Genomic DNA, 12,905 nt, shown 5'->3' on the forward strand with positions numbered 1-12,905 from the left:
AATACATAGCTGAGACCAGAGGCAACATCCAAGCAGCAGTAGTGACTACTTTTGCCCAGAGCAGAAGCAGGCTATTTCTAGGCAGAAAGGAGTACACTGGAATTTGCCAGTAAATGCTGGTTGGCAAAGGACACAGCTGTGCCCTATTCCATCTAAACTCACTCTCCCTGGGCTGCTCCAAGTATTATTTAATCACAGCACTCCTAACAGTAGGAGGAGATACTTTACAACATAGCTAGGTTTTTCCTTAGGGCTGTTTTAAGCCTAAACAGAACAGTTTGGACTGAAGCTTTCAAATCAAAGAGCCTTCAATAATTCAGGTGTCTGAGATGAGATCACTGCAGCTCAGTTCTAACAGGTAATACAGTTAGTGGAACAAGCAAAATACATTAAGTTGAGCAATGCTGACCTCAAGGATAGCTCTCAAACAGAAAATATCCAGAATTTTGGGATCTCTTTGATAAGATAAGCTTTCTTTTTAAATATAGAAAATCTGTAGCAAAAGTACTGGTTAAAAGAAAGTAAGGGTGAGGGGCTTTCAACTACTACTATGAAGGTCTGTGGCTCTCTATCCCAATGCTTTTCCCCCCCGCCCATGCTCATCTCAACTGTGATCTTTATAACACTTAAAGTTTATGAATGTGCTGTATCCTCAGGAAAGAGTTAAGACTGCAGATTCATTGGGAGTGCAGATCGATCCGACAATACCAGTTCTTCTACCTCTTTCTATATTCTAGTTCCCTCTAGAAAATTTTATTCACGTTCTAGAGGGAAAGAACTCAATCTGTTTGTTGAGCTATACCAGCTAATGACAGGTAAGATCCCAGGTATTCCTATTGTGCATCACATTTCAAAGGTTAGTTTTTTAATCTATAAGCCAGTGTAATTGATACAGACGCATATGAATATGGAATGTGGAATTAGAAATTCAAAGTAGTAAAATAAAAACAAACTAAAAGAAAACAGAAAGGGACAGAAAGGAGACAGTATACATTTAAAAAAGACAAAGAAAAAGAAAAAAGGTTTTTGAAACAATGTGACAACACAGAATATCAGCTGCAGCATTTTAAAGGCAGCTCTGGGACACTGGAAAAAAAAAAAATAAAAAGGCCTAGTTTAACCAAGTAAGGGACCTTCAATTAGCCAGCAGAGCTAAATAAAAGTAGCAGACAGTGAAAGGTATTTTCCACCTTTCCCTGAACCGCACCAAAAAAATTAACTCTTGAATAGAGTCAAGGAGAAGTGATGTCTTTGCACAATGCACATAATTTGAGTTCAAGATAATGAAAGTGAATTCCCAAAACTGTGTTTATTTAATAGATATTACAAACCCAACATGTGGTTCTTACACTAGAGGCTGCAAGAGACGCTCAGTTCAGTACTCACGAGGTTTAAGTTAGTCCATATTTCTGCAGGAAGTGACCTGCGGATGGGGAGCATGAGATGACACGATCTCACTCTTTTCACGGGAGAAATGTACAGTAAATGCCTAAAATAGACACAGGCTTTTCTGTATCATAACAACAAGCAGTGACCTCATCAGATACATGTGTACAAATTGAATCCCATTGGAAGGATTTGTGAATTAATTATTGTGAGATCTACTTTTTTCAGGTAAAAGTTTAGGAAAAAAAGAAAGAAAAAATAATCAGAACAGGCCACAGATATTAAAATAGTTGTGTAAAATGCACTGAGTACTGAAATTTCTGCCCATTTGCAGCAGTTCAATTTTACAGCTCAAAATACTTACCTATAAGTCAGATTTTATAAATGAACCCTCCTCCTCCCCCACTCCCCCCTCAAAATACCATTCAAAAAGAATGCTAACCTTGTCACAAAGGACTGAAAGTACAGGTAAGATGCCTTATGAAATCAAGCTTTCCAGTATCAGTAGTAAGCGAACCAAGTACCTTTTTTATTTGGTATTTGTCAAGTTAACTGTGTATGTACTACTAACAAGTTTTAAAAGTATGGCGCTTCTGCAAATAGAGCAGTCCCAAATTAAGTAAAGGCTACGCTTGGCTTGGTTTGCCAGTTGGAGTTTCAGAAAGACTGGTAATACTATAATAGGCAAAGTAGTTTTGTAGTGACAGATTTGCAACTACGCTGTCCGAATAAGGCTATGAATCATTAAAAAGAAGGCAAACTAGAAAGCCATACAGGAAACAAGCACCTCATTCAGTTCTCCATGCGAGTTTTTACCCTTTGTTGAGGTAAAAGGTTGAGTAAGTATATTAAGAAGGCAAAATTTATATCAAATCTGAGAATTTAGCATAACTTTGGAATGTGCAAAAATAAACTGTCTTCACACAGGCAAACATTCTCATTCTCCTCGTTGCAGGACGCTTCAGATGCGTTCCCTGTCAAAGTTTGCAAAAAGAGAATCGCGTGATATGCTAGATGGCAAGTGAAAAGTGTTGCTGAGTATGTCTTTGTGCTGATACACTGGTATTTTAAGAGATGAAGGTAATGTGAATTATATGTCGGAAGCTAGCACACAGCAAGAGGAATTACATTCATTTCTAATTGCATAAGGCATCAGTTCCTAGTATGTGGCATCATTGATCCTCCTCAAGATAAAAAACTAAAAACTGTAATAAAACCAAAAAAACATGTTCTATCTTGAGAAGGAAGAATCAGGCCTCAGAGCAAACAAAAGAGGCTTAAATTACACTCAGGATTTTGACTATCAACACAAAACTTCATTAACAGAACTATAAAATACAGTACCTCAGCTTCTCGATCCAAAATATACTATGTGCATAATATAACCCTTATTAACAATAAGGTTAGTCTGGCCTTAGACACTCATGCATTAACATAGGGTAAACACTGTTAGGTAAACACTAAATTAGGTAAACACTATTTTTCAGGTTGACTATTTACAGTACTTTCATATAACACATGCATGAGCTAGAACTAGGAACAGCTTACAGAAAGTTAAGTTTTTAAAATATTTTTGCATCATTATTGCATTTTGCAGTACGCAGGGAAAAATTTCACAGTACAGCCACCACCTCATGATCATTAGCTAACAGTCTTCATGTAAGAGATTAAAGTAAAATTCAAACAAAAATCCCTGTCATTTGAGACCAAGTTCCTTACTGAAACCAATGGCAGCTGCAAGAGATAAAAATGATTATTTTTACTAGTTGTTAAAAAATTTTATGTTGGCAAGGTGAATAAAGGCTTAAGTTCCAAAAGGCACGTTATCATATGCTTCTGTGTTAACCTGTTTAAGTCAGCCACTTAAGAGCTCACATTAGATCTTGTCCCTGCATTTTGCCAATTCCTTAAGTTGACTTGCATCATATAGCAATACAAACCTTGCAGGCAAAATTTTAAACGCATTTTTTGAAATACATAGTTACATAATAGAATTATAAAAACAACAAGGTTAGTACTTTCCCAAAAAGTACTGTTAATTTTCATTACAGCTCTTTACATATAAATCGAAATAGTGCCAGTACGTTGTTTGTCAAAGAACCTTCTTTTACAGGGCTTCCAGAGAAGGTCTGGATTATACAGCGCTAAGCTATTTCAAGAGAGAAAAATGACCTGTAGCATGAACTCGCTTTCAGTTTCACCAGCCATATGGTTTACACATACAACTGCAAAACTAAATACATGTGAGGAAGATACAGCCACAGAAGTGTTGAATATTAAAGCTGCTATACAAGTGTAAAAAAGTAAACAGTAAGTAAGAGTCAAAGACATGTACCCCAGTCTCCAGTAGTCATAAATGCAAACACATAATACTAGCCTTTTGGAAGGGAAACAAGTCAACATGGAACAGATGCAGAACCCCCTGATAAACTAGAAGCCTGCAGCTGCAAGTGCTTGGGAACAGCTACAGTGGCACATCTCTGCAGGACTTCTTTTCACTACAGAAAGAGGATAGCAGCTTCCACACCACTCTGATCCTTTAGTTACTGGTGATACTGCATAATTTATACAAATAGTCTCCAATCAAAGAGAGCATTAATCCTTTTTTCTTATCTTCAGCTCATTGTCAAGAGAATAAAACACATCTTTAAATTCTTGGGGGGGGACACAGACCATGTGTAATAAGAGGAAAAGTTACATAAGTAGGGTTTCTGGAACAATTAACTGATTGAGATGAACTTTCCATGAAACCCCTTCCACCCCCTTCCCCATTCAACACTATTCACCTACAAACAAAAAAAACATTGCCAAGTGACAGAAATATACTCAATCTTCTGATGACATGCGCATTCCATCTTGCCCATTAAGACGGAACAGCTGCCCTTATGTTTAAGTCACAACAAGTAAATATTGCAACCATATTTCTCAAGCACTAGAGACAAATGTGATACATAAGCAAAAGCTGATATAACTTCAATTTACTATGCTAGACATCAATTTCTTTGCATCAGAGTTAGCTGGTATACACAGAAGAGTTATCCTGTTCATCATTCATGTCACAACTGACAATTTTGAATATTGCCAGGGCTCAGGTTATCTACACTGGTTGTCAAATTTGACATCAGTTAGGAAGTTCAACAGGCTACTGTAATACAGAAGCTACCGGCAAGGAGTCTATGGCCTAGACAGGAGAAAGAAACATGTAGGAAAGACACTGGCAACAACAGGCAAAGTATTGCCAGCTGAAGTTTTGACTTCCCCAGCACAAGTCCATTGTTGGAACTCAAGCTTGGCTTTACTTCCCCTTGTTCACAATCCCAACACAACGGATCACAAGCCAAGCAAAGATTGGTAATGGCTAAAATATACCAAAGTTACATTGCAGATTAAAGTAGGAACTAGTTGCCAGAGACAATCGATGAATACCACAGAAATCTGCTCTTTTATGCTGTATTAGTGGTAGAATAAACTAAGTGAACCACTACTTTAGCAAAGGATGCGTGCTTTTTTTTTTTAAACAAGTATCTGCAGGCATATTTCAGAAAGACAAAAATAAGTCAGATGCACAAAGCTGTAATAGATAAAAGTGAAAATAATATATTAAAAAGTGTTAAGCCAGAGTTCAGTGCAGACTGTCATTTTTAGCTTGCAGAGCAAAGATAATTACTGTGTTGAAAGTGTTCATTTTACTTTTCACAAAATATCATTGAAGCAGGCACGCAATTTTCCTAGAAAAGACTATTCACACATACACAGTTAAATATCTCCATTAACATTAAGTGCAAACTTTCACACACAATCTCCAGATGGCTTTTGTGTCTACTAGGAGGCCAAAAAAGATAATGCTACAACTAGAAGTCAATCACTGAGTAATTTCTGTTGGGTTTTTTTCCCTCCCCCTCCTCCCTCTTCCCCATTTATTGTCATCTCATTTGTCAGTAGGACTCTAGAATGAAGAGGCTAAAAAGTTACAGATCCTTACCTGCCACACCAGCTGAAATCATGTGTACCTGGGTAGAATCTGGATTGAAAATATTGTTCAACTTTTCCTTGCAGTTTGAGTAAGCAGCAAAATATATGGCTCTAAAATCAAAACAAGAACTGAGTTATGTTACATTTTACGCTTCGATGCACTTATGAGCCGTGTCACTGACTTCACTAACTCTAAATGATCTTGCTTGAAGTTCCATCTCCTAAGTAAAAAGCTACTCAAGGAATAAATCTTACAACGCTCTAGGAGTGAACGCGTGAGTATGCTTTACAGCTTTGTTTCTTCCTCGCAGCCAATTAACACTTGGTGAGGGAAGGGACAGATGGTTGTAAATACAGCAGTGTTTTTTGTGATACTAGGAAATGTCACCAGGTAAGTAAAACGCTGCTGAACTGAGAATCGAAGTTACACAACTGTATCGCTTCAACAAAACATCAACTTTTTTCTTGGAATTGTAATGCTATTGAAATGAGCTTATGCTGTTAGAACATCGGCAAGCACGCTAATACATTTTATTTTACTAAAACAGCACATACGACCATATTTAAAGAGGTAGAAGAGCTGTAAAGATGAGATCTGCTGTTTGTTTTTTTAGTTCTGTATTTAGAATAGATGCTTATTTTTCCCTCCTGAATACATAAGATAAATACTTATAAACTAGTACTACATTAAATTAGGTAAGCTGATAAATCACAGTTAGATACAAAAGTTAGAATGTCAACGCAAAATTATGAAAAAAGCTCAGTAAGACTATAAAACTGATTTTCTAAGTACACATAGAACTGACATTTGAGGCTGGTAACTCAGGTTTCTGTTTAAATGACTTACAGTCTACAGAGACAAAAATGAACATGAGTTTTCAGGAACAGAACATTAACCTCATTAGCTGTGCAAACATGTTTCTTTTATAAAAAATGATAAAGTGCTTGCTTCATGGGCATCATTTCTAAAATGGGATCTGAACCCAGCTGAGTATATTGGATGTGTTATGAAATAAGCTTCTCTACAGCTTATTTAAACAAAGAGCTGCTGTTAAATCCACTTAGCTAATGCTTAATTGAAATGAAGTACTGAATGAAGACCAAGTGCTCAGGAAGGAAAGGAGGGATGTGCTGATTTACAAGACTTCACTCATTACAGCTAGTGGAGTTTTTCTTGGTTCCCCCCCCCCAGTGTTCATACTAAAAATATCCAAACCCTACAAGCTAAATATTTTAGCCAGAGGAAGAAGGGAAGAGAATTGGAAGAGTCAGCTAAACACGAAACTCTAAAATGAACTGCAGCTACTTTTATAGCAGCATTGACGACTGTCACTGACAAAATGAACTTCATTGCTGTATACGAGGTCTCTCACATTGAGAATGATTGTTGCAATGTACCTTTTAAGTCTAGCAGTACTGCTTTTTTAATTTTGGCAAGAAAGAGGAAAGGGGGGAAAAAGGCAACTAAGTGCTAAGGTCCAAGAACTTCCTTGCTACAGAATGATGGTGCAGAGATCAATCTAGCCTTTAAAGGCCTGGTAAGTTAGAAGGAAAAGCTACCTTTACTTTCCTGCTGCAAAAGGAGAAATTGAGAACTGGTAGGACAAGACTAGCGTCCACATATGTGCGTGTGCATGCTTTCAGTAGTGCAGAGCAGTAGGGGATGAAGTGGAAGGACATAAGAGCACAGTAAAGATGAGCAAGAGGAGATGACAGCAATTCTCTTCCTGCATGCAAGCAGATGTTAGCACAGAGTCAGCAGGGAGTTGGGTGGTACTGATAGCTGATACTGCCTGCAGTCAGCAATGCACAGCCCAGGTTTGATAGCCCATTCTGTAAGGTTCCTATCAGGGGAGACACAGCATTTTTGAAATGAGAAAAAAATCTGTTTTTAAAAGTTTTAAACAGAGATGCACCCAAAATAGTCTTTTACTTTAATGAATCTTTTCACCCTTTAAAGACTGAGAAGATTGACGGAGAGTGCTCAGAAGAAACCCCCCTCTATTATATTTCACTCTAAGCTGCAGCATTTTAACCTCCCAAGACAGACAGCTGCCTGATAACAGAATTGAATTCTTCCCTGTGAGTATATTTGATATTGAGAAGCGCAGTCAGTGAAGCCAGTCAGAATTTCAGAGTATAGGGTCAAGGGAGAAGTAAGCAGCAATAGGTGAATACCAGAAGAGAGGATCTGCTACAGATCTTTAGAAACAAAAGAGAAGATGACATAAGCCTTCCTATGTAACTAGACCTTCTACAGAAGAGTTTTCATAGCTCTTGTGAGAAATTGTTCAGTCACAGAACTTGAGTAATTAAATATAACTCAGTTCTGCCATGAGAAGTCATAGCTTCGAGATTTAGTAGGCTCTAAGAGTTACCTTGGTCTGTGATCAAGTCTGACTCAATTCAGTCACACAATCTTAAAATGCAAGCCTTTATCTGTGAAGGAATGCCAGTAAGACAAAGATGAAAGCATAGTTTGAGATGTGCTCGCCACTGTCAAATTGTTATTTAATGCCACATGTGCAGAGATTTTTGTCAAACAGTGATTAAAGCTGTACATACCAGAGATGTAAGCTACAATTACATGTGGCTTTATTATGGAAGAGCATTTTGAGAGAAAATAACAGAAGAGGAGAGGGACAGGGAAAGAGCAACCTCCTGGCAGTAATATCTGTGAGAACTGGAGGGTACCAATGTTGAACATCCAGATCCAGACTGGACTATTAAACAAATAAATGCACTCTTCAGCTTAGGGATTATCTAAAGTAAAAACTGGGAAAGTAACCTTTTGTTCTTACCTCTTTTCCCTTTCCTCATATAATACCCACGTGGTTTTTTTGGTGGTTTCTGGTTTAAGCTAGAGATACAAGTATCATCATACTCAGATGCCTCCAAATGCTAGTTTTCACCTAACATATTATGAAAACCTGACTCTGGATTTTGCATACACTCATATCAATTCTGAAGAGATTATATCCAGAATGATGCAGTTTCATGTGCTAGTAACCCACAAGGATCAAGAACACAGAAAGCTGCTAAAATTTTCTTCAGTTCCTCCAAACAGTAATGCTAAAGTAGCAATCAGAAAATACCTCAAAAACAAACTCCTTAAAATCTCTACACTAAAGACTAAAATATTCTAGTTTCAGCAACGCTTTTGTGCTGAATCATGCTGAAGATCTACAAATGAGGGCTTCCTCATCTGTCAGACTTAGGTACAAGAGATATCTATACTGAATAGAAAGTCTCACTTAATCAGTGTTTTCCAGAAGAACTCAAAGTTTACAATAGTCCCCAACTGCGGGCAGAAAGTAGGAGTAATCATGACTAATAACATTGAAAGTTACTGACAAAAAAAATAAGTGAATGCAAGGCACTGAAATCAAGGGAAGAATAAAATTAATGTAGGGTATACTCCCTCTGCAGAAAAACACTTCTCTTAGTAACTCACTTCCAGTCTGTTTTCAAAGCAGCAGCAAAAAGATGCAAGATGTCATAGCCTCATCCATGAGGAAGTAGTTACACTAGTTTTATACAGCTTTGTTTCCATATTCTTCCTTAGGTATTTCCTTCTTTTTGGAATGAACTTTGGCTGACACTTACACTTGCATGTAAGGATCAACTCGGACTCGGGCATAATCTACACCTCGCCCTGTCTGCCCACACCACTAGAGGCACCAGGTCATTTGTGCTGACACACAGGAACCAAGAGCAGCAGTGCCACTGCCAGTAAGACCAGATTTATGTTCTGGGCATCCTCTTATGCTCCCCTACTGTTCCTTGGAGTCCAGCCCAGTGACAGATTTGTTTCATCTGTGACAGCTGCAGAGATCTCATCCTACTTATTCTTTCCCTCTCAAGTTTCAAATCAGCCTTCCTACTGCAGGAGGCTAGCAGCCTGTGCTGCAGCAGAACACAGGAAAGGAAGAGCCAGTGTTTTGAGGCAACGTTCACACAATTGCTTCCTGAAGATGAGGCTCACATCAAGCCTTGGATCTGCCCTTGTATTTTTACAGGTACAAACTTGTTATGTACTTGTGCAACTCCTTAACCATCTTCTTCCCTAACCAGATAAAAGTCTGCATAACTTACAATATACAAAAGCCCAGGTATTAGTAATTTCTGAGCCAGAGGCACAGGGATGCAGACCGCATCTGCAGAGTACATGAGCAGCTCCATTTGTTTCTCCCAGACACCAGAGTTACCCTGGAAATAGGCTACTCACTACACAGCATTTACATTGTGGATGCATTAACTCACTTGAAATAAACCCTCAGTCCCTTGAAAAACATACAGCAACCAACATTCCTGAGTTATTTCACTTACTGAACATCTGTTTGTATTTACCTGGAAGGAGCAACGCCTACCAAATTAGGACCCAGCCCTCTAAAAAGAGAGCGAGGACCTTCCTTTTCCAAGATCATCCTAGAAAACAAAAAAGGGACAGTACTTTAACATTCACATCAGGAAAGCACTAACCACCATCATGACTTCATCATTTTAAGTTTTACTCCTTGTGCACGTATAGGTTAATACCTTGTGGTCAGCACTACACTGTCAAAGACTAATGACTTCCTAGAAACTCCACAAAATAAAATTTAATAACTACATTCATCGACATGCAATAAAATTCAGGAACTAAAGGCAGAAAAAACCTTATGCTGTTAACACGGACTTTCCTCAAGGATCAAATACCAGGTTATCTGTCAGAGTGTTAAAGAAAGTGTCCTTTCATTAGAGAGGGCTCTTGCCTCCTCATGCAAGGGGGCTCACTGCAAAGGAGTTGGGCCTGGCTGAAAAGGGACTCTACCCATGCAAAAATCACTTTGTCAGATCAGTGCCCTAACATCTTGTGGGACCAAGTCACTATAAACATAGCTATGGAGAGAATCTTTTGGCAGGCAAGGGTGTCACTTTTTTTAAACAGATGGATGCAAACAGTGAGTTGAGATTTAAGTGAGGAACTACTCATGTGCTTGGAATAGTGTCATATTAACTGTGACTTTTATAAAAAGATGAAGCTGTATACCAGTATGTACCAAGACATCTTGGTACAATAAGGTTTCACTAGAACTGGACCTTAACAGATATCTTCTATCTGTCCTACAGCCTAGATGCTAATCAGGTATGGTATAAAATAATAAGTGGGACATAGGAGGAAGAAAAAGGACTGTCTGCACCTCTATCATTGCAAATTGCTAAACAGATCCAGAATTTAAGCTAACTCTTAACTACTCCACTAGATGTTGCAATATAAGACTCAGTGCTTATTGATCTAGAAATATCATCCAATATACACAAATATTTTTCAGATTATCTTTCTTGTTCAAAGAGACATGCAGGTTAATGACAACTCAATTACACAATAACAAACTTTGATGTTGTATAAACAGCTGTGTCAGTTGAGTACATTCTCGCAGAACAGCTGAAAGCTATTTATAGCACTGAAGGAGATTCCAAACCTATTCTGATTTCCAGTGACTGAAAGCATCTACTCCACTACAGTTCTGCTGCCTCATCACCCCAAAAGTTAAAGATGTTTACTTCTAAGCTAAATAAGATGCTGGTTCTGTACGGCTACATTGATTGAAATAGTCACCATCACTGGTTAGGAATGCTGGCATATTACATGTCCAGTAACACCTTAGCTTCACATCCATAAGAATTAGATATGATTTCACTTTGTGGATAGAATTGCTCCCCAGCAATAACTAGAGGATTAAACACACATGTTAAAAGCCATTTGGAAATATCTATTACTTAGTTTTAACAGGCTTATCACCCTGAAAGTATTTCTGAAACTTACTGCAGGAACTATTCCAAAAACCTGAGATTCCACAGGGCTCTGCACAGACCCACCACCCGATTACAGCAAAGCTGAACCCAGTCAGCATCAGAAGGGACTCGATTAACTTGAAATAGTTGGCATAACCAATCCGGCAACCTTCCCCTGTGGGAATGTTTTAATCAAGAACAGAGCTCCTATAGCCAGTCCTTCAGTACCTTTTTCATTTTTATAGGCTTTTCACACAACAGCTATGAAGAGAAAAGGGTTTTTTCTCCTTTTAAACTAGAAAAGGAAAATCGGCTTTGGACTCCGGGTCAGAAGTGAAAACTCAAATGAGTTGCCATTTAATAGCTTAAGTTCTGAGCTTTTTCTTTCTTTCTTAAAGCCAGTGGAAGTTTTAATTAAGTGAGTAAATCTGCTTTAAAATAGACATCCCTAAAAAACAAGCAGAAGCAGAGTTTCAGTAGTTAGCATACTCAAACTGTAACAGATTTTGATCCACTGAAACATTACAAGCCTTTTCCCATGACGTACGGTGGGTGATACTTTTGACGGTATTCAATATTATGAGTGTTTGGCGATCCACGGCAAACAGTTCCCACAGAAATGGTAACAGCAAGTTGAGTTACATCAGTTTTTCATGGGTACGATAATAAAGAGGCCATATTCCACACAAATAGTGTGTGGGCAGAACAGGTCAGAGGTACATAGAAACAGCTTGTCAGAACTGGGTTGGAAACTTATTTCTGGTTGTTTAACAGGCTTTGGTTTAAACAGAATTGGGACATGAGGCATCCCAGTAAGTTTTGAAACACCTCTCAGGCAACCGGGTTTTAAGAGCGAACATACTTTCATAGTATTTGGAGTCAGTATTTGTGATGTCACTCAGCACAGGCCTTAGTGGAGAAGTATACATCTTAGGCCCAGTTTAGGATTAACTCAGAACAAATCAGTTTTACCAGCCATTTAACAACAAGACACAAAAAAATTCAGCATTTGTCAACTAAGTGATCTGGCAAAAAGCAATGAAAAGATGGCCATACTGCATCTGTGTAGAATCCCATTTACTGCTTTAAGGTCTTCAGAGATTTAGACAGCAATCTCAAATAAGACCATATCTCATCAGCAATTACCAGAAGACCGACAAGAGAATTTTTGGCAAGAGATCTGGCAGAATTCTACGCCATTATTCCGCAACTGTTATCAGTAACAGTACTGTTGAAAGCTCTACCCCCTACCCATGGAAGGAATAAGAGCTCTTTTCGCCATAAGGCACCCCTACCAGAGAATGGCAAGTAAAGTCCTGGGCCACACAGAGGAAGTGAGGATTTCTAATGCATATAGTCTGTTCTGCAAGCCTTCCGTTAGGCACAACATAAAGACAAAATCCAAAAAGTTTTAAAATGGACCAACATAAATATGTAGTAATTTCTCTGGACAGTCATGTTTTCTTTCTCCCTTCATCTCAAATGGTATTTCAAAAAATTGAGTTTCCTGCATGAATCAGGAAAGCTTCTCCGGAGACCGTTATAAGAATTCTAGATAATGGACAAAGACTGCTGTGAATGCAGTTTTTCTACCAACTTAACTTCAGATAGAGGTGTGGTTTTTCTTCTGAAATGTCATCAACAAAACTTCTGCTATAGAAACACCTTTATATTAAATTGTGTCCACACAAAAGGAGGACTACTTTGACACCACTACCTTCACAATTAAGTGTTACACAGATGTACAAATGCATATATAGTATGTGCAT

At 38.2% G+C, this 12,905-nt stretch overlaps 1 protein-coding gene across 1 annotated transcript in view; it reads right to left on the reverse strand.

Moving 5' to 3' along the window:
• SLC25A36 (solute carrier family 25 member 36) overlaps nt 1–12,905 on the reverse strand; it is a 37,208-nt gene that overhangs the window by 12,226 nt on the left and 12,077 nt on the right. Inside the window, exons 3-4 of the mRNA XM_068953979.1 lie at nt 9,709–9,786; nt 5,369–5,469 (exon numbers count right to left, since the gene is read on the reverse strand). Coding sequence (XP_068810080.1) covers nt 5,369–5,469; nt 9,709–9,786 — 179 coding nt within the window. The remainder of the gene's footprint in view (nt 1–5,368; nt 5,470–9,708; nt 9,787–12,905) is intronic.

The sequence above is a fragment of the Struthio camelus genome, chromosome 9, assembly GCF_040807025.1.
Source record: "Struthio camelus isolate bStrCam1 chromosome 9, bStrCam1.hap1, whole genome shotgun sequence".
Taxonomy (NCBI): domain Eukaryota; kingdom Metazoa; phylum Chordata; class Aves; order Struthioniformes; family Struthionidae; genus Struthio; species Struthio camelus.